Here is a 22500-nt window from a genome sequence, read left to right on the forward strand (position 1 = left end):
TAACAAAAAACTTACTTGCTATTCCTGGCATTATCTTTTCTTATTTGAAATCGACAGAGCGATGCGGTAGAGATGTCTTTCAGTTCATTTAGGACGCTGAAACTTGACATTAATTAATTTTCCAAACCTTCTTGTTTATCCGCCTGCAATCAATTTCAGCGGTTTGAAATTCCCGTCATGCTGTACGCGCTAAGAAAACAAACATGGCGGTCAGCCCTTATGTGAGTCGCGCAGAATTGTGGCTTGCAAATTCAAGTTTTCGACCTATTTTCCGTCTTCCAAATGATTTTCATCCTAGTGTATTTCTCAAGTGGTTTCCTGGTCATATGGCAAAAGGTGTTAGGTGGATGCTTCTTGTGTAACTCCTTTGTAAATACAAGGAAATGACACCAGTGACTTGCGAAATTTCGTTTTTCTTCAATAATTATCGTTGTCATGTTTGTTTTCGTAAGGTTTACGGTTGATGCAGATACTACTTCAAAAATGTGATTGTGTCGTTGAAGTACATGACGCAAGAATATCCTTTTTTTAATACATCAAATGTGTATTTTCAGCTGATGGAGTTGTTTTGAATGGGGAGGAGGCCATTGTCCGGTGGGTGTCGTGTTACAAGACTGATTTTGTTTTTTAGATTAAGGCATGGCGTATGTTGTCTCTGAGGTTGAATTGAGGGATTTTTGGTGTTTGATGTTTTTGTTGTCTCATTATGCAATTTTCGGTTACCTGTAACCTCAGGGAAGACAGCCGCCTCACATCTCCCTGGCCGCTTGCAGCTACAGGCTCCGACAGAATTGGGCAGTATCAAAAATGCCATAAGACTCGTTGTTTGTTCCTCTAAAATTTTGCATAAGCATTGTTTTTATTTTCTCTTGGGACCTACAAATTACTATGGTACCAAGAGAAACTGGAAACAATTCTTACGCAAAATTTTGGGGACAATACTAAACACCGAAACAGCGAAATGGCGAAACGAAGCACCAAAGCACCATGTATGACCCCGCCATACATTGACTACTAACCGACAAAGGTTGGATTTGAGATTAAACATCGTTTTAGGCTGAAACGTTATTGCTCCTAATCTCAGTCTTAATCTGAATCCTAATCTTAATCTCAATGAATTAGGAGTAATAACGTTTTAGGCCTAATTAGGCCTACAATGATGTTTAATCTCAAATCCAACCTTTGTCAGTTAGTATTCAATGTATGGTGGGGTCATATATGGTGTTTTGGTGCTTCGTTTCGCCTTTTCGCTGTTTCGTTGTTTCGCTGTTTCAGTGTTTCGTTGTTTAGTAATGTCCAAATTTTGGAGGGACAAACAGAGAGTATTATGGCATTTTTGATAGTGGCTGATTGTTGAAACACTTTGCAATACCTTGCCCTCCCACAATGTTGTTTTGCCAAATTGGCTCAAAAACTTGCATGCAAACAACATAATTTTGAAGGGAGAGAGCCGCAAATGCTTCAGATCTGTATATTCATGTGCTCTTCCAAGGAATTTTGTCACAGACTGTAGGTTACTTGTAGATTGAAAGATGCAATAAATGCACAGCCACCTTCCTATGCAATCCTTTATAGCACTCTCAGTAACTTTAAGTTCTCTGGATTTAGTTGGATTAAACCTCTTAGTAGGTATAATAACAGTTTGATGTTAAAATATCAAACCAACAGGTTGAGTTCAAGTTGGAACTGTGATTCTGCATTCAGTTAAGAGATTGTGGGTGGAAAAGTGTTTTTATATCACTTATTGGAGTATTGCTACTGGTGGGAGAATAATAATGTAAAAAGCAAGAATGGACTAAGAAGCTTTAATTTATGCCATGGGGATCATCAAGAACACTAGTACAAAAGAAAAGATTTTGTTCTAGAATTTTGATGTTCCCTGTGTTGCTTGGGGTATAGTGAGGTAACAGAGAACTTCTTTTACAGGATAATTCACCTGTATAAGCAACGATTTAGTAAAACATAAACAAGTAAAAATTAGCGATAGAAAAGAACGACATTTCAGTGACATTGTGACACCATTTTCAAGTTCAAATGCAATAGAATAAACTGTGAGAAAATTGTTCGCTCAAAATGAACATACTTCTAACAAAATATGCAAGATTGAGTCCGACTGGACATTGAGGGATGGTGTTAATTCTCTAATTAACAGCACTTCATGCACTAAACAAATATGTGTATGAGTAAGTTCGATTGTTGAGTGCATGAAATTTTGAGCGAACATTTTTTCTCACAGTTAATTCACCTGTATTCTCATTAATCTTCTTTCATATTTCCCTTAATATAATTGTATCATCTTTGTTTGATCAACTTGGGTGATAAAAGATACAACCAACTTTATTGAGTTTATAAGCTGGGCAGAATGTCTAATGTTTGCATGTAATGTGGGTCTATTCAACATCATATTGGTACAAAACACCACAAGTGTCTCATCAAGCATTCTGTTACGTAAGTATGCACCTGTATAGTCTTCATACCTATTTCCCTTAACAAAATTAAAATACCATTTACTGGAAGAAATCCAAAGTTAAAAGATGGATTGAGTAACAGGCCCCACGTGTTAATCCTGAACAAAGCTGATCTTCTGGGTAATACAAAGAAAAAACAGGTAGAGTATTTTCTGCAGGGCATTTGACTATAATGGCTTTTTGAATAATGTTACATGACCATTTTATTCACATGGCTAGCTTGGCATGATGTCTCTAAAAAGGCTTGTGGTGTAGAAGAATCTGTATTGTAAACGTATGTTTGTTTGTACATTTTGTAAGTGATTGCCTGAAAAATTTGAAAGTGAAATAAAAAAATAATAACAAAAATAAAAAAAGCAAAAAAAAAATCTAAAAAAAAACTTTGGAAAGTTTTGAATAATGCATTAATGTGTTTAATCTTATAATTATCTGATCTTTTATTTTATATCTTTAACTTTTTAGGATATTCTGAGTTGTTTGAAAGATGATGGGATTCGTGCCATATTTACTGATTCTAAATCACAATATCACCACAGCATAAAAAAGGCAGGTTTGCTCTTCTTGCCTTCTTAAAGTTACAACATGATTATGAATTATTTTCAACAATGCACTTTATGTACAAAGGTGGTCTTATTCTGGGCACTGTCTTTTTGGAGACTAAAGGCTTTTACATGTATCTCAAAATACAGGTAACTCTCAGGGTGTGTGTGTTTTTTTTAAACAATGATCCTTTCTCAGAAACACTGCTATTTTAATAATAATGACTTTGTTTTAAAGTTAACAAAGAGCATTATTGCAAGGTTCCATAGCCAGAAACATGTTAAATTATGCCTGTTTGAATTCATTGTTAAATATTTATTGCTAACCCTTTGACGTCCAAACTGGCGTTAACTGGCCAGACTTAGTATCTGCCTAACGCCAGACGATTTTATTCATCAATGGGGAACCCCTAGGAGTCAATGGGTTAATTAAATTAAGTATACAATGTACATGACAAATTGTTCTTTATTTACTCAATTTAACCCATTGACACCTGGGAGTGAGACTTAGCAGATTTTACTCTGTCTAATACCAGACGATTAATTTTATTCATTCAGCTGGGAGCATCCTAGGGCATTTGAGGTGTCAGTGGGTTAATGTCCCCTCCATTAAACATCATGGTTTTCTGAGATAAAAACAAGCAAAAAATTCCATACCTGCTAGTGACAGAGAAGTGTCAATACTGAAGTGTGAAATTGGAAAAGGAAATAAGCTTGCACCAGTGGATGTATTTTGAAAAAGACTATTAAATTTTCCTGATTGAACACTTTGGTTGTTTTGTTTTTAATTTTGCTTGTTAGGTCATTCCAACAGTTCTTGAAGCCATCAAAGATGCTGAATATGAAGGAACTTACATCAGACCAGTGAGAAGATTTACTATAATAGTAATAATAATAATAATAATAATAATAACAATTTTTTGCCAAAGGCGAAGTGAATGTTGGTGAATATTTTCCGAGACGTAGTCGAGGCGAATAATTGTTTTAGTGTAATTTCCAGCGGTGAATATAAAGAAAGTGCAAAACAATGTGCTAAAACGCGATAAAAGGGCACGTAAAGTGCTTGATTAGCTTAGAAGCTGCGCCTCCAAAATCTTATATTCACCGGGTAGCGTGGTGAATATGACACTAAATTCGTATATTCACTGCTGAAAATTATACTAATTGCGTTCGTGGATAATAAATAATAATAATAATAATAAAATTATAATAACAATAATAATGAGGATGATAATAACGAAATGTAGAGTAAAAGTAAGGAAGCCTGAACGAAAGAATTTAATATTCACAAAATCCTGGCACGAGTCGAATGTTTGAATCAGCAAATAAAGCAGCTAAGAGTAGATGTCTCCTTTCTAAAGGAACATAAAACTAAAACATCTAAGGAGACCAATAGAGTAAAGAAGACCATAGCAAAATGTAACCTTCCCAGAGAAAATAATATTACCGGTATTTATAGACACTTGGATAATCAAAATACTCAAACAAAGCTTCAACTGAAAGCCAAACCCCTCGACAGGTACACAAAGCGATCAAAATTCTATAGACGTAACAAATGTTAAGAAAAGATGCAAGAAAGTTCTACAGAGAAATCCATAAAAGCAAAATCACAATCTATAACGCCTGCCCCTGCCAATATGGAAGAGTTCTGGAAGGATATATGGAGTGTTGCTAAGGGATTTAATGAAACTGCGCCTTGGCCTGATAAATAGATAGAGAAAACAGCTCATATACAGGTACAGGACTGGACTGATATCTCTGAAGTTAGGCAAGCCCTCGCCAAATCACAGACACGGAAATTGCAAGGCATCGATAAGATACCAAACTGGCTAATAACTCCCTTGAATGCACTCACAGCGTCTTGGCACAAATATGATGAGCAATACTGAGTCTTCACCAGAATGGTTATGTGAGGGGCTGACATTTCTACAAGCTAAATCGGAAGAAACCCAGAACTCTATACTGCACTGTCTCCATTCCTTTGGATTAACACCAACGTAGTCTTCCATTTAATCATACTAGCCCGGATAAACCTGATAATGTTTGGAGCGATTTCGTAAATTTCCAGTGACTTCAGAATCCAATCATGTGGTACGCTGTCAAAAACCTTCTTTTAGTCGATCCAAGCAGTGCTCAAATTCCTACATGTACAAGCAGCTTCACAAGTCTTGAGGATCATTTTGTTTCTTAAGAGATGATCTTTACATCTGTAATATCCTCTCGGACAGCAGTTCTGTTCCTCTGGAAATAACATATTTTAACCAAGAAACATGTAGGTTCTGTTTGCGAGTAAGGATATTAAGATCTTCATTATCAGGTTTATCCGGGCTAGTAATATAATGGAAGGCAACGTTGGTGTTAATCCATATGAATGGAGGCAGTGCAGTGAATGACATCAGCATAAACCAAGGAATTTTCCAAGCGATTCCTTGTCCCCTCTGCATTGCTCTCCTCCCCTTGTCAAGACAATTAAACGATTCAAACAGAGGTTACAAGATTGACAACAACGTAATTAGTCATACCTTCTCTATATGGACAACGTGAAACTTTATGCAAGAAACGTCAAAGACCTTGAATCTCTTCTTCAGATCGTGAAGGACTACAGTGATGACATTGGCATGGAATTTGGATTAGACAAATGTACCAAAGCCACCTTTAAAGCTAGAAAATTCTTTAAATCTAGCAACGTTACCCTCTATATAAACACCATAAGAAACCTTTAACAAGCCGATGTCTACAAATATCTACATAGGTGTGAATGAGGGAGATGGTATTTAGCATTCAAAAATGAAAGGAAAAGTACAAAAGGAATGCTATAATTATTAAATTAGACTAACTGGAATCAAAGCTGAATGCATCAAACAGAATTAATGCTATTAATTCCCTGGCAATCCCGGTCATTACATACAGTTTCGTTGTTCTTAAATGGAGCATAACAGACATTTCATGCATTGACACAAAAATTCGAAAACTCCTTACAAAATAGTGGATGCACTGCCCCAAGGCTGACATCAGTAGATTCGTATCTCCCAAGGAAAGATGGCAGAAGAGGGCTAACTCAACTCAAGATGTCATTTAAGACTTCCATCATAGGTATATCTCGTTATTTGGAAGCAACTTCAGACAATTATCTCAATAGCCTCCTTAAACACGAAAAGACTCAAAACAAATCCATGCTAAACTTACCGTAAGTGAAGAGTTTTTAAAGCATCTACAGGTTACGATTGATGAACATGATATTGAAATGCAAGCACCAACTGATGCTGCTAAGAAAGTCAAGGAGCAGGCAAAACTAGCATCAAAGAAAAGTCTCGAAAACTGATGGCATTTGATGGCTTTCCACAGAAAATACCTGAACAGACTCAATGACTCCGATATCTACGCAAAAATGACCAACAAATGGTTACAAGGAAGTGGCTTAAAAGGTGAAACAGAAGGATTCATCATCGCAGCTCAGGACCAAAGCCTCTTAACAAATGCCTATAAAGCCCAAATAATCAAAGACAGCTCGGACCTGGTCTGCCATGTATGCTGCAAACATGATGAAACTTATTGACCATAATAATATTATAGTATCTGGATGTCCTGTGCTTGCCGAAAATGAATACATAATTAGACATGATAGGGTCAGCAAGTATATACATGGAATAACTGCAAAAACTATGAAATGGCAGTTCTTGTAGAGTGGTACAAACATGAACCAAAAGATGTAACAAATGGAAATAATGTAATCATCTTATGGAACTTCCCCACTCAAACAGACAGAAGGAAAGATGCAAATAAACCAGACATAATTGTGAAGGACTTGAAAGAGGGAACCTGTTTACCTATCAACATAACCTGCCCTAAGATAGTCATGTTTCAGGAAGGAATTCAAGAAGCTAGACACTTACAAAGATCTCCAAAAATAAGTTACCATGATGTGGAAACTCCAGATGACTAACGCCAGACGACTTGGAGCCCTGGGGATGATTAAAAATGGTGCAGATAAATATATTACCAAAATACCTGGAAATATCTCTATCTCTGAGCTACAAAAAATATCCTTACGTGGAACTGCACCTATTCTTCACAAACACCTAAACTATTTGAAATATTTTAAAGTAGATCGCTTAATCTTACGTTGCCAATGCATAGGAAACCTCCTTTACAGTTACCTTTTTTGACGTAGACCCCAGAAGGGATTTGGTAACTATTAACTAACTCTTATTATTATTATTATTATGATTATTATTATGAATGTTTATCCTACTTTCTTGCAGTATGTGTACTGAATTATAACATGTGATAGACACAATGACAATAACGCTATTATATTACTTAACAATACAGGAATTGATACTATATTTAAAGTTAAAAATATCTAAAGGTAAAAAAAGTCGTCAGTTCTCTTTGTAATCTTCGATTAACTAATTACATGCTCACAGCCAGATCTTATAAGGGATAGCTCTTTGTTCAAGTCTAGGAAGAAGGAATGATATTGGGTGGTCAATGTTATTGGAAAGGAAAGGAACTTTATTTAAGTGTCTAGTCGTTCTAGCGCTGGAGCACTAATTGGAGACACTGTAAACTGAAATTAACAATTAACACAAATCAAGTCAAATGTTGGTTTTTGAGGAGAGGGGAAACCGGAGTACTTGGAGAAAACCTCTCTGTGCAGAGTAGAGAACCAAAAAACTCAGCCCACATATGACGGCGGATCTGGGAATCAAACCCAGGCCACATTGGTGGGAGGCGAGTACTCTCACCACTGTGCCATCCCTGTAAGACATGAATTTGTGACAAAGAAACTCCCTTCCACTGGCAAGTGTGGTGTTTTTAGAAAGTGAGAGGGCTGGACAATAGGTGCATCTAGGGTAGATAATTTTGAATGCTCTCTTTTGAGCATTCTTGATTCATTCTGAAAGGTAGTCCGGAATGTTCTGTCAAACTTGAAGAGCATATGTCAAGGATCGGTATAGGTGTTGTGGTTCAAATTTTTTCTTGGTTTTAAAATTTACAACCCAGTTCAATTTTGAATTTTCTTTGTGTAATATTCATTACCATAATCTGAAACATAGGAAAATTAAAATTAAACTGGTCATGAAAAGTTGAGCCTGGAGAAATGTATTAATTTATTATTAATTGTTATCCATTGTTTTATAGGAATCAGACAAGCCTTATAATATTCTCATCTGTGGTTTACCAAACACTGGGAAGTCCTCTTTAATAAATTCCCTTAGGAGAAAGTACATGAGGAAAGGTGACAAGTTGTCCAGTATTTTTTTTCCCTCTCTTTTTCTGACTCACTTTTTTGAAAATAGTAATGTTACGTATCACATGCAAATTTTAGGTAAGGCCACAAGAGTGGGCTCTGTTCCAGGGATTACAAAATCTATTCAAGAAAAAATTAAGGTATAATTTTATGCACCATTTAAAGTTATGTGTAAGCTCTTCGCAGTTTAAACATAGCTGAGAAACTTGGAATGAGCGTAAAACCTATTAACAACTGGTATCTAGGATCTAATCATTCTTTCTGTCCATCTGTCAGTTGTGTATTTCCTTCTTATCTTGCACATGTATAGACATGTGTTTACTATAGACACTTAGTCTCGTATATCATTCACTTAGCATACACCTTAGTGGTCATGTGTCATCTGATACACCTCTTCAATTTTAATCAGTTACTGGTGAATGTTCAAATAAATATTACCATGAATTAGTGAAATAAAGTTTTTTGTGCGTGGCGTGTAGTGAGAGAAACACTTCTCTATGAGTTAGTCCCTGATAGATTTGTCTTGAGTTCTCTCTATGACAGCCTTATATACAAGATATTTAATGATGTTGTACCAATAGCCTAAAAGTGAATGTACATATTACAGGTGGATTTTTATTTTAGGTTTGTGATGAACCATTGATGTATATGTTTGACACACCAGGTGATTATTAGTGATAAATCATTTTATGTGTTTCTGTGAGCAAGACTGTATTGAGCTTTTAAACTGTTGTGCGCATTAACGTGATTCACTGTATGCATTGTAAGGGCACAACACAATGTACTGGTATATCAATATATTATAAAAGGAATTTGGATTAAATAATAAATCCAATTATTGTTTAGTCTCCCTCGCAGCCGTTTTTAGTCTCGTCACGCAACGCTCCTCCCTTTGTGGGGAGGAGCATTGCGTGACGAGACTAAAAACGGCTGCGAGGGAGACTAAACAATAATTGGATTTATTATTTAATCCAAATTCCTTTTATAATATATTGATATACCAGTACATTGTGTTGTGCCCTTACAATGCATACAGTGAATCACGTTAATGCACACAACAGGTTAAAAGGTTTGTGGGAAGGAGCGTTGCGTGACGAGACTAAAAACAGCTGCGAGGGAGACTAATTATTGTTTAATATTTATTTTTTATATCTGCCACCAAATGAATCGGTACAAGTTTATTACAAAAAAAGTGGCAATAAAGCGCACAGAAACAACAAGGGTTATAGAATACAGGCTTCCTCAACTGTAATCAAAATAGATTAATGGAACAACAGTGGTGAAATAAGTAAAATATTATTTTATTTGCACTCACTGTTGTATAGGTGCATTTACATGTACATGTATCAGTGTCTTATCACTGAAGGTAAAGTGTTGCTGCCCAATAACACAAAATTGTGTGTTAAAAATTAATTGCTTAAGTCAGTGGCTCATCAGTGACTTTTTTGTTGCCTCCACTAGTCTTTTCTTGTACATTGAATAATTTTCTTTTCTCCTTTTTACATTTCTTCATTCTTGCCATCATTTTGTTCTTTCTTGTGAACTGTGGAGCTCTAAAAGAGAGCTTCTTAAGTACTGTTGTGAGACCTCTCCTCAAGATGGTCTTGATCAAATTGGACGTACAGGGCATGTTCCTACCTGAGGAGACTTCAAATGACACTGTTATAATAAGTAATTACCATTAAATGTTTGGTTTATTTTATTTGTCCTAAGGTATCACAGCTCCATATATACCAACTGTTGAAGTAGGGATGAAGCTGGCACTAATAGGTAACTCAGTATACTCATACTGGTGATGCATGAAGCAGTCTTACCTATAAGCAATTCTTGATCTAGTGACGTTGCATGGATACATGTACTGTAAGTGGTTGGGGCATACAACCATCAATAACAAGTATGTCACTAAGCTGCTGCAGTAGCCAGTTATTTTAGCAAGTTCCTTACTGAGTTGACCTATTTTTTGGTGAGGGGGTTTGTCCCTGCTGATAAATAAAAGTACATACTTGAAAATTCATGTTTCCCCTTTTAGCATAGACCATAGCATTCTCTTTTATTATTACTCAGGTTGTTTCAAAGATCATATTGTGGGTGAAGACCTGATTGCTGACTATCTTCTCTTCACCCTGAACAAATCAAGGTGTTTCAAGTGAGTCCATATATGTACCGGCGTATGTTTTGTTTCTTATCCAAATCCATGGTAGAGTTGAGTATTTTTTACAATGAATTTATTATATTTACATCAAATCTCAAAATGAGTGATTACTAAATCTGTTGTTGTTCTGTTTTCCTTTAATAGTCGTTTGCATAGGTAATCGCAGGATTTCGATTGCAATTTGGAATAAATAAGCACAAATGCTTTCAAAGATGCACAGAATAGACCTCTTTACAGTTGTGTGCTTAGTTACGTACTAGCCTTCAAATGAAATTGAGGCTGGTGTTGACCTTGTTATGATACAGACCTCCCTCCTTTTCTTAATATGTTAATGATGTTGTTGTCATGCTATATTCTAATTAGTAAGAATTTACATTAAAAAAAGCAGTACGGTTTCTATCAAAACAAGGTCAACTCCAGCCTCACTTTCATTCATAGGCCAGGTAATCAAGTACACAACTGTAAAATGGACTCTTTGTCGTCTTTGAAAAAATGTACAAGTGCTTATTTATTCCAAATTGCACAAGAAAAATCATGTGATTACTTAATATTAATAATATACATGTACATGAAAACACTTGAGATGGTTAAGCAGAAGCAACACAGGTGTCTCCCGCAATCACAGGAAGATTGCACCATCCAGGGCTCGCATTTGATTGGCTATCAATACAACAATTTCACCTTAATTTCATTATTTCACTTTTCTGCAATCTGTTTGGGATTATTGACGTGCTCTCAGCCAATCAATATGCTGAAATTTTTTTCATGAATGTTATTAATACTGATAGTAATATTATTGTGGGCCAGCCAAAACCTACTTTAAGGTATTTTGTTATCCACAGCTCTCTGCCTCCCTCTCTCTCTCTCTCTCTCTTTGTCAGGAATTATTAAGTCAAATAATTATGATCATGCTGTGTATAATTATGTGAAGACTCAGTGTGTGCATCTAAGCATCAAGTATTTCTTTCATTTTAGTTATGTACATATGGTTGGTTTAACAGACCCAAGTGATAACATTGACTTTGTTATGAGACAATTAGCTATGAAGCTCAATGCCAAAGCTTCAGGTAAGATGCCACAGGTAATCCAGCCTCAATTTAAACAATAACACACTTTGACCACAACATATCAGTTATCAAACATGAAATGCAAAAAGAACTTGGAACATCTTGGGAGATGATCAGCAAGGCAATCCTAATATAGCCAGTGCCTGGAACAACCTTAATTAATTACCTTAGAAGTACTTTTAATTTATTTAGTATGTGTCCTTTATGGCAAGGATCTTGATTCCTCCATGTCTGTTGGAATAATGATAGTTGTTGTATTGTGACCAGCGAGAGGGAGTTTAATTAATTAAAGCAAAGATTATGGCTATGGCAACGACAACATCACAAATCAAGAATATTATTGGTTAAAAATAGAGAAGTAATCGTGCAGCACAAATTTCTGTGCATTTCTTTGCTGTACTCCACAAAAATACAGTGTGAAATCACCAAATGTTAGGTTTTGGTGACAACGTGAGCAAGCCATACAACAATTAACCATTAATTTGCTATCTTTACTTTAAAACTGTTCGTAGCCATCTAGTTACAGGATAGTTTGGCAGTATTGTATAACGAGAACAAGATGGAATAATCACAACATACTTGCCATAGTGCTAAGTTGTATTTTGGAATGACATTTTGTTGCCATAGCCTTAGTCTTTGCTTAAACTCCCAAATGTCTTCTGTTTTCTTTCAGGTGGAATGCCAAATTACCACAAAGCCAATGTCCATTTTATTACAAGATTTCGAAGAGGAGAGCTTGGTGGAACAGTGCTTGATGAACTACCAGAAACAGATGATACAAGAACTTTTTTGCCGTAAAACAAGTCTACATTAGTTTTAAGAATGTAAAGGACATACTGTAGTTTAACGAAATGGGATCGGATTTGAACCCATGACCCTCAAAGTCCTGGATGCTCTTCCACTGAGCAGTGGGTACTCTATGGTTAGGAAGGGTTTGACTAGAAGTGCATCAAACAGTCACACAGTTAATTAAATATGTTAGGAGATTAACTACATGTCTTTGCATACACCCTGAAGATCCCATCTGGAAATCAGAGTTTTTCGGAGTTCCCTAATTTGGTAATCATACATTATAAAAAAGTTATCTTCTCCACAATTATAATATCTTGTACCTGTCATGGTTATTTAGTTTTGATGTCCTAAATACATGTATTTATATTTTAATATGAGACGAGTTCAGGGGAATAATGATGTCAATGATCTTGTCTGAATTTTATTGTATTTAAATGTCAACATTCTCAGGAGATGAAGTAGACTGTTTTAAAATGTGTGGAAGGCAAGGGAATTTGATGACATTTCTTTCATGTGATAAGTTTAGTTTTCTTTTTTTTTTCACCAATCTCAAGAATGTAAAATTATGCCTTTCTGGGAGTTTCATTTATAATAATTTGTAGGGGACCTAGGTCTCCTTGAGGGTTTCAGCTCCCAAGGCACTTGCAGTAAACCTTACAACAGAAAATAACCATGTGCAGTACTTTTATTATCAAATCTTGTACTTTGAAAACCTATTGAAAACCCTTATGCACCTTTCCACCAGAGTCATGTTAAGAAATGGATGAAAGAATTCATTGTCCCTTTTCCCAAAAAAAGGCATCCTCAGAATTACAAAGAATTACTGAGGAGTAACACATCCGTACTAATTAAAAAGTGTTCAATGTGATGCTATTAAATTACTTCCTTGCAGACGTTCGGAAAAAGAATCAGAATGGTTTTTGAAAAAACAAGTCAACTCTCCCAAATTCTGATAGAGCGTTGCATCTTAAAATGTGTGCAAGCAGTGAATCTGAAGGCAGTCCTTCTGCTTGTAGATTTCTCGCATTTAATCACTTACTGAAAAACTATGTCCCCATTAACCCTTTAAAACCCAAATCAGCCTAAACCGGCCAGACTTAGCATTTTCGTCTGTCTAACACCAGACGATTTTACTCGTCACTGGGACCCCCAGGAGTCAATGGGTTAATGCAATATGCAAAGGAAAGATGATTTTGGCATATGATACCTGCTAGTAGCATTCCATGTGAAACTGTAGTAATGATCCTTAACAGAGACACACAAATACTGAATTCTCTAATATTGTGGCCAAAGTTCTGCAAGGAGACACACAAGCTCCCTTTGTATTCATAATCTGTCTTGATCCAGTATTATGAACTTCAGTGGATGAGATATCCAGGCAATATCAAGTGCAAACTGTTACTGGCAATGATTAAGCAAATGATCCTTTCCTACTTCTTGATACTGTAAAGGTAATTATTACCGACAGAAAGACAACAGAACTAGCATCATTTCCTCACTAATGAAATTTAACTACTGGGAGCGTTAATCTACTACTTACGTACTTATCAGCTTACAGGATGAACTAGTTCCTTACAACAACTTAAGGTACAACTACTTAATTCAGTCCTATCAAGTCAGCTAGGAACTATATCTGTTTGTCCACAACAACTTTAACTTCCGTAGTATCACAAGAAAACGCTTCTTCAAGTTCTTCTTCTTCTTCTTCTTCTTCTTCTTCTTCTTTTATCACTTCTTACTTACAGGACAAAATTCCACAACAACCACCACTACTGTCTGTCGAACTAAGGCTTTTTATATAGTTTTTTCTTGTTTTTCTTCTTTGTACATTACAACATATCTATTTTAGGTATCGCTGACTAATGCTGACTGGCCAGTGTAATTCTAGAAAGTTCTGTTATGTACATGTATATTAAATTAGAATACTCTGGAAAATTCTGCGAAATTTGTGACAATACCCTTTGTCAAGCCAAACTGCTTCTACAAAGTTTAGAGCAAGTGACAAAATTATTTTGCTTTTATGTGAACACATGGAAAAGCGAATCCATGTGCTTCAATCAGAACAGTTTAATAATTATCTTGTTTCCCTATCTGAAAATGCATTTGTTAGCTTGCATATCGAGGAAGCAATATTTCAAGCACTGAAAGTGATGTGCAAGTCTGCATGTGAAAAGCCTGTACAGCCATGGGCAATTTCTCTATGGTTTGGAAATGCAATCTTCCAGCAAGAATAAAGAGGGGGACTTCTTCCTAGCCATAGGTGCATCAGTATTGCGATATGGAAGCTATGCATTAACACAGCTTGACTTCAGAAGAGGTGTCATGACACCTGTAACAAGATGCTCTGAACTGCCTTCAATATTTCATTGAAGCTGCATCCAACCAGTGAGCGGTTCTGTAGACACCTATTGCCAATCCCTAAAGTCAGACATAAGAGGATAACCATATTTGCTGGGCTTTGTTGAAGAGCCGATGATGAAATAATAAGGGAGATCATATTTTGGAATTAGAAGCATGGATACATGTATGCTATGGTAGGAAGACTGCAAAACAGGTACATTCATCAACTAAGTGAAAATGCCAAATTCCTCCCTACCTGCTGCAATGAATGATCAAGACAAATGGAGAGATGGGTCCTAGCCATCTCTGCAACCAGCGCAAACAATGATGCTGAAGTTTATCAAAGTGGTCGTGTGTTTCAAATTTTTAAACCTCACTTCAAGAAGAGTTGTGCAAAGTGGCTATCTTCAAATAAATTTGGCCCGGATTTGAACGAGAGATTTTTTGACTCAGCACAGACTATAGGACAGCAAATCAAGCAACTCGATCTGCATTACAAGCTATGTGGCAGAGGAAAAGTGAACCATTCACCTTTTGGCCAGTGACAATGTGACCTTACTACATAGAAAACAGACAATGATAGGTTGCTTTAGGTGGTAGGATTATGCCACCTCACAAGTGGAATGGTCCGTTTACTAGTCTTCAAAGTTATGGCATACTGTTTCATCATAGTTTATGATGTTGTTTTGTCCTTTGACAGTATGAACTGACCTTACCTTCTAGTTGTAATCAGGTTACTGTTACCTGTATTTTTTGCAATGACCTTGAAAAGGCACTTGGTGATACCTAGTAGCATACAGATAGTTTTTTTGGTTGAAGAGAAACCAAATAATTTTTACCCTGTCCAGGGGACTTAACTTGCTATCCCAAAAAATTGATGTTCTCTAGGACAATGGGGAACAGCTTTCTTGGAACCCAGGTCTTAAGTTTCCAGGAAACTTTGTTGATCCTCGTTTTTCAGTCGATGCTTCATGTTAAAGGGGTAGTATCATGGGAATTACCCCTTTTTTTTCGACCATAAAATTACTAAATCAGTGACCGGTTTATTCTTAAATTGCTTCTGGATCACCGCAGCGGGATAAAAATCGATTAAATTTTAAAAGAAAAATGAACCACATGCAGTTACTACGAAGTTCATCTAAGATGCAAGAGGAGATTTTGAAAACATCGCCCCGACATTTTCAAGTTGGCATTCATTTTAATCTTCGCTATGTGTAACTAAAAACACTTAAGAATGGTTTCTGTGAGATAAAATAGCCATTTTGAAGAAACTTTGGCCATTAATTTTTGTTTGTCATTGGTAAACAAGTCTCCTTTGCTTTCCAGATTTTTACTAACAATCCATGACACTTCCCCTTTAAGGAAAATGCATATAACATTCACAGTGGTAAGCAGCTTGTTCAGCTGTCAGTGCGTTTCACAGAACAGCTAGGTTTAAACAGTGCAGGAAACTTAGTCTTTTGATGGTTTGTGTGCCAAATGTGACCTTGGCATACTGTACTCAGTATGGACTTGTTTAAAGAAACGTACCGAAAAATTCCATGTTTTGTAATTGTGCAAGTAGCCAAAGACTGATAGACCCTATAAAACTAAAACCAATATCCTCCAAATTAGTGCTTAGATCTTATGAAATTCAGAGGTTTAGACCCAATCATAAAATTTGGTGTTCTATCTCAAATTAACTGGTCATCTCATCATCCGACACAAGAAGTCCCAATGGGTGAATTGTCCAGGTACTCTGTGCCATATTACATTGAATTGGCTTAGGTCATCAACCGTTGTCATAGTGATAACATACCATATTATCATAAATGGGCAGCTTATAATGAAATCTGAATATCAAGATGCCTTTGCAGAGTTTCTTTCACATAATTTTCAAGGAATTTTACACTTCCACCAATAATGTAAATTTTATTTCATGTGTACATCTAAATACTAGAATGTAGCACACACTGAAGAGTGACAGGTGTGGTGTTACATGTAAGAAAAATGGGAGAAAACAAAAACCCGAAGCCATCCCAATATACTTTTTGGAACGCCATTACACCTTCTCTAGTATGCTAATGTGCCTTTAAAGAATTTAACAAGTTGCCACAACAAATACGTTTGTTATAGTGTTGCATTAAAAGATGTACTGTAAACGTCTGCTATTCACAATAATTTACTCACAGTCTTTCCCTTAGACAATTTCCCAAAAAGGCTAGAAAATATGAATTTTCCCGGCGAAAATAAGTCATATATTAATTTTTTTAATGATGACGCTCGTTTACAAAGCTCGCTCACCAAGGATTTGTAACCACAAACAAAAGCATTCCGTATATGCATACATTTATGAATGATGCAAAGCAACAACGCTTCAGAGTACAATTTAACTTAAATGTACTTGTTCTTAGATTCATGCCTTGCTGTATAAACTAAAAATGCTTGTGTGAAAAATTATGCATTCATCGTTCGCCGATTTCTTCTTGGCTTGGCAATTCTCCCGAGGGTTCTTCTTCAACAGCACATGCGCTCGAACAAGAACTCTCCCTTCCGCTTTCGGTTGACTCGACTTCCTCTTCTATTTCTGACAGAGCCCTTTGTCGCTTCTCTCGAGTTTGCCGAGCCAAGTTGAGTAACTGAACTCTCTGAGCAAAAGAAAACACGATTCTGGTGATGAGGTGCTCGACGTGATTTTCAAATTCCTCGAAGCTCTTCTGATTCTTCTTTGCCATCAACTTGTTTATCCATTTTCCACGAGTTGAACTTTCCTTGACATGGGTTTCGATCTTGAATAGGGTTTCTTTCAGATCGCTGTAGAATTCTGCTTGACGAATAAACTTCATATCCGCTCCATTTAATACTTTAGTGATCTGTTTGATTAACGGCACAAACCGAAGGACATAAGCTTTGTTGTGTTTAGCGATTGCGATTGCCCAGTGAATGTTGTCCACGATGGCAAAGATGGATCCCGGAGAGGCGAAGCAGCTTTCTGTGTTGTTTGCCATCATAACCTTAGCTCCCACTTGGTTCTTCATCTGTGTTACAAACCTTGCTCTTAAGATTAATAAACGAGACAAAAACGGTCCTTTTTCAAGCTCCTTAAAAGTAGACGAAGATTGTTTAAGTCTTTCGATAGTCTTTGTACACTCTCGTTAACTTCCCTCGTCAAAAATTATTTGAAAGATTTCTCGCAGCACCAGAATCCCTCTGAAGCCACTACTGCCATCCAGGTCGTCCTTAAAGTCACCATAAAAAAATTCGCTCATTTAGAAAGATAAAAGCACTGTTCTTGTTCCAAAAAGTGGCGTTCGATGCCCTAGAACTGACCAACTCAACTGAAATCTACAGTCAACTGATGTGAAAGCGACAACTGCTTCAGTTTACAGTGTTAAGAGCATATTTGCATATTTTCTGGGGTGGGGGGAAAGGAGACAACTTTACAACAAGAATTCACTTTGACAACAGACTCTTTACTCAAAAAATTTTCTCCCCACGAATGAATTCTCAATCTCTTTACCTACAACATACATGAGACAAGTGTGGACTTATTTTTGTTTTATTTCAATGGCTAAATACATTTATCTTATCCCCCTCCCCCATCGCTGTAAAATGGTCATATGACATTCCTATTGGTTGGCGTCGTGATTGTCATTGTGCTGCTAGGTTGCGTTAGGTTACGTAAAAGTTATTTTTATCTCGTTGCACAACATTGCTTTGGTGTGATGAAAAGGATAAATTATTTCAATTCCGTATTTCCTTTATATTTTGTTGAAAACAAGAACTGATAACCCCCTGAAACAATTTTCTGTGCCTCATCAACATTGTCTGATCAGGCACGTTCAAATTTCAGGTCTCTCCTACGAGAAATTATTTTCCGCGTTGTAAATCCTGCTTTCAGAACAATCTTTCCGGTTTCGCTCCGTTTTTATGGGTTCTCTTTTTTCTTTAAGGTTACTGAAGATAAGGAAAAATGTGGACTTGGGTTGCATGGAGTAATGGTTTAATCACTAAGGGTTTTTTCCCCAATGCGCTGACCCTCGTGTTGTTAATGAACGCGTTAAAAACGCTTGAAATGTTCCGCAACTCTGCAGCGTATGATCCCCTTATTTCTCTTGATATCAAGTGCTTTGTTGGTGGTATTTTTTAAAGGAAAATTTTTACAGTTCAATGTCTTTAACCTAACAGGCGTCTTAGTGGACTGACATCAGTGTGACGTGAGTGATAAACCTTACTTTAAAGCTTAGATTCTCTTATAAGTTTGTTTACCGCCTGTACTAATCATATCTTTAACCCAGTAAGTGAGTACACTCATATCACTATAAACACAATACTTGTAAGGTTCTCCGCACCCTACTCCCCACGAAACAATTCCAGTTAGGTAATAGAGTCCATCCTCTTGGCACATCAGTGGTCCTCCGCTATCAAATTGGCAGGGTCCCACTCCTCCCTTGGCCGAACCAGCACATAAAGCTCTTTCGTGTATGATACCATCATAAATCTCGGGCATGTTGCACCACTCTCTTGAAATGATGGGGACCTGAGCTTCATAGAGTTTTGTTGGATGAGGCCCATCGGAGGCCAGTCTTCCCCAGCCGGTTATGTAACATGAAGTGCCCGGAAGAAAACTTGCTCTGTTTGGCAGCAGGCAGATTGGAAACGTTTTTGTTGTAGATGGCAAAGACTGCTTCAATAGCACCATGCCTTCAAAGGAGAGAAACTTTTGGTCAATAAACTGCATGAGGATTCATGCGCACACGAATTAGAAAAGAAAAGGGAAATCTCCAGCAAGGATGCTTAAGCATGTTTCTGTGAATCTACAAATCGGGCCTTGAAGCATGGTTCACTGCATGTTTCCTATCAACGTGGATGATTGTAGAAATGGACATATGGATTATTGCGCACACATTGATTGATTGATTTGTCAGTAAAGGTTGCTGAAGCGCACAAATTAGAATTCAAAATTTCTGTTCTCTTGCGACAGACAATTATTCCGTTCGACATTAGGAGAACGCAATCTTTAATCTCGGGTATCCTCTGAATAGGCGGGCTTTAGCAAATTTTCGTTTTTCGTTCGTCTGCTTTTTCAGCGCCATCCTGGATTACGTCACGTCATACGTGCATTGATACGTCATGTGAGCAAATGAAGATCGCGCACCTCGTGATTGTTTGTTCCTTTTAGATTGTTTCTTCGCTTACTCTTCTCCTTTACTTCCAAAGCGACTGTCGAACGCACTTCAATAAACCGAGATTACTACTAGTTGTAGCTGCATTATTTATAGTTGACTCACCGATGTCATAGTCTGATGGAAACTCAAATGTTGGAGCGTTTGTTTTGTATTGTGGGTGAATGTAAATGTTGGAGATTTCTAAACTTCTTTTAAGTCTCCCATTGACACTAAGGCTAGTTTCACCAACAATAGCGCTCCAATGAGTTGGAATGGAATCTGAAAAAAACCGCAGATCTTGTTTTCAGCTCAACTGTTACTCTGTCAAATTTAATTGGTTGAAATATTTGTTGAAAATCTTGATCCAACGAATTTACGACGGTAAATTTTCCCCAATTTAGCTTTAATGTGACGATCAAGTAGGGTGATTGTGCAAGTAGATTTTGGCACAATGGCACGAAAGAGTGCGCATTGCCTTGAGGTCTAAGGTAAATGTGTGAAGAATCATCCATAGTCCGGTTAGTTCAGGTTTTTCTTACGCATGCAAAATCACTATGGGATTTGCTAAAAGTGCGTTTATCCAGCAATAAATTCCGCCAAAAATTTCAGCCTCGTATCAAAGAACCCTGCAAGACTTTGGCATTGCATGGTACTTTACGTTTTACTTCATCTCAGCCACAAGAATATAAATAAGTGTTACGTACCTGAATCAAAGCAATGAGCTGCAGTTACAATCCATTCAGAGGTTACCAGGGAGCCTCCACAGACTTGCTCTCCATTTGCAATCAGAGCAACTTGCCAAGGCCAGCGGTAAATGCTACAGGCCTCTCCACCCATAATTCTTCTCGAGCCATTCTTTTCAGGCTTGTCGGCAAAATCAAACTGCTTCCCACACTGTTGACCTGATTATCATATTTTTCTCAGGTTACTTTGGGAAAATCGTTTCTCGATCTTTAATAACTAACCCTAACCCATACGTGATCCAATCATACGCCCAGGTTGTTTTTCTTCACCTGCCTTATAGACATCTGTTCTCCTCTACGTATTAACAAGCGTAGGCATTTTGTCATCGATATGGTACGTACTCTGCTTATCCTAACGAAACGCATGTTTGCGCATGCCCATTTTCTTTACTACGAAAACTGTTTTCAATCTTTAATACATTATTTGTCGGAAAAGTCGCCTTAAAAGGTAGGGAAAACAACAAGCTTGATGTTTGAAATTTCCCGTGTAAAGATTTGCTTAGGTTTTGTGAAGCAGACTGAATTTTGGTGGTCAGGCTCTCAAAATCAGTAATCGTTAGAGTTCGGCTTAGGATTTAGCATTAGGGGCTACGGATGCCGATCTATCTGCTGGACCCCCATGATCCGCCCGTCGTAGAACCCCCACTTCAGTTTATATACTACTGGGATGACATTTCATCGCAGGGCTAGCCCCTCAGCTTTACCAGGGTGTTGGTGGTGCGGTTTAGGTTTCTTGTCTTTGCAAACTACACAGGGGCTGAGACAAAAACAAGCTACAGTTCCCGCCTCCGACTACGAGATCGCGAATCCAGCTTGCGAATTACTAAATTATTCTATTGTGCAAAGTAACAAGTGAATGTGATATTAGGAAGGATGGCTATTATCAACTCAAGTGTACAAACCAAGGTTTCATAGCGGATTAAACTTGAGAGCCAGAGCAACAGATAATAATCTCAATATACGATTGACGAATCTAATAATTTGAAACTAAAATTAAATTCGTGTAACCCGGTAATCATAAGCAAGTGTAAACCTACCTTTGGACTTCAGCGCAAAAAGCAGGACAAAAAGGCCAGCAGACAATAAACAATTTATCCGTTCCAGTCTTGCCTCTCAATGTTCCAATCACCTGAGGCTATTGCTGACAAAACTGTCAGGTTAAATGACTGTTCTCCAAAACAACTTACGATTTCCTTCGTTTAGAGAAGCATGAGAACCCACTGACAAAATTTACTGTCTTTTAGTAGAAATCTAACGCAGTTTTAGGATACTTAATGGTCTTAAAATTGCCGATAAAACTCAATTTAACTATTTTCGGTCGCATTTCCTTACCATTAGCTACCTTCATATTCAATCGCTTATTCAATTCTATCTGGCTTAACACTAGAACGTATAGCACCTATTAATAATTCATCCGGCCTCAGAAAACTGAATTTCGATTTCTGCCTCAAAATAGCAAAACATCATTCTTTAAAAAAAAATTTTTCAGACTTTGAAAGTCCTTCAGTGATAAATGCATTATTTTATAAATCGACGAGACACAAGGCCTCTTCCCAAGTTACAAGTTAGTAAGAACAGGTTTCTGTGAAAAAAGTAAAGTTTACGCTCTAATTGCTAATCAAGAACTTTACGCTGGGTACCAACTTGTATCTGACCAAAGGTTAAGAGCTACCTAATGAAACCTCCCCCAGCGTAATGGGCTACTGGGCTGCCAACCAGCTGAGTTGATAGACAGTGGCTTGGGTTGGGTTTGGGTAAGTGGAAAGTCAGTACCTAACTCCGCCGATTACGCAGCGTTTACAAGAACGGGGTTTCATTTGTAACCGCATCGATTTCGATGCGGTTACATCTTCTGGTTACATGACATCGATCGTGACTGTTATCGAAACCGCGTCGATTTGAAACCACTGCGAAAAGTGGAGCGTTCTCAAAACGATGCGGTTTCATCTATCGTGTAAACAGCGAAACCGCATCGATTTGAATACGGTTACTATTGGC

At 37.2% G+C, this 22500-nt stretch overlaps 4 protein-coding genes across 6 annotated transcripts in view; 1 reads left to right on the forward strand and 3 right to left on the reverse strand.

Moving 5' to 3' along the window:
* Positions 1-142, reverse strand: part of LOC137973419 (dystrophin-like) — a 22719-nt gene extending 22577 nt beyond the window's left edge. The window contains exon 1 of the mRNA XM_068820219.1: positions 16-142. Coding sequence (XP_068676320.1) covers positions 16-31 — 16 coding nt within the window. The 5' untranslated portion in view covers positions 32-142. The remainder of the gene's footprint in view (positions 1-15) is intronic.
* Positions 1-14461, forward strand: part of LOC137973421 (mitochondrial ribosome-associated GTPase 1-like) — an 18688-nt gene extending 4227 nt beyond the window's left edge. The window contains exons 1-12 of one of the 3 annotated variants that reach the window (XM_068820221.1): positions 180-336; positions 453-516; positions 2500-2608; positions 2931-3014; positions 3809-3871; positions 8153-8249; positions 8340-8401; positions 8886-8925; positions 9975-10031; positions 10326-10407; positions 11389-11480; positions 12154-14461. In XM_068820221.1, coding sequence (XP_068676322.1) covers positions 204-336; positions 453-516; positions 2500-2608; positions 2931-3014; positions 3809-3871; positions 8153-8249; positions 8340-8401; positions 8886-8925; positions 9975-10031; positions 10326-10407; positions 11389-11480; positions 12154-12278 — 1008 coding nt within the window. In that variant the 5' untranslated portion in view covers positions 180-203 and the 3' untranslated portion in view covers positions 12279-14461. Of the gene's footprint in view, positions 1-179; positions 344-452; positions 517-2499; positions 2609-2930; positions 3015-3808; positions 3872-8152; positions 8250-8339; positions 8402-8885; positions 8926-9974; positions 10032-10325; positions 10408-11388; positions 11481-12153 lie in introns of those variants that run through there. The other 2 variants (XM_068820222.1, XM_068820224.1) reach the window with 2 other exon arrangements.
* Positions 14462-16508: 2047 nt separating this feature from the next.
* LOC137973829 (uncharacterized) lies at positions 16509-17960 on the reverse strand. The gene has a single exon (XM_068820713.1). The coding sequence runs from the start codon at positions 17627-17629 to the stop codon at positions 17057-17059; it is 573 nt and encodes a 190-aa protein (XP_068676814.1). The 5' UTR covers positions 17630-17960; the 3' UTR covers positions 16509-17056.
* A 143-nt stretch (positions 17961-18103) lies between these two features.
* On the reverse strand, positions 18104-21899 carry LOC137973828 (testisin-like). The gene is made up of 4 exons (XM_068820712.1): positions 21540-21899; positions 20464-20661; positions 19883-20038; positions 18104-19295 (listed from the first exon to the last, which is right to left on the reverse strand). The coding sequence occupies exons 2-4, from the start codon at positions 20594-20596 to the stop codon at positions 18835-18837; spliced, it is 750 nt and encodes a 249-aa protein (XP_068676813.1). The 5' UTR covers positions 20597-20661; positions 21540-21899; the 3' UTR covers positions 18104-18834.
* Between the last annotated feature and the right edge of the window lie 601 nt (positions 21900-22500).

Source organism: Montipora foliosa, chromosome 10 (assembly GCF_036669935.1).
Source record: "Montipora foliosa isolate CH-2021 chromosome 10, ASM3666993v2, whole genome shotgun sequence".
In the NCBI taxonomy this organism is placed as follows: Eukaryota; Metazoa; Cnidaria; class Anthozoa; order Scleractinia; family Acroporidae; genus Montipora; species Montipora foliosa.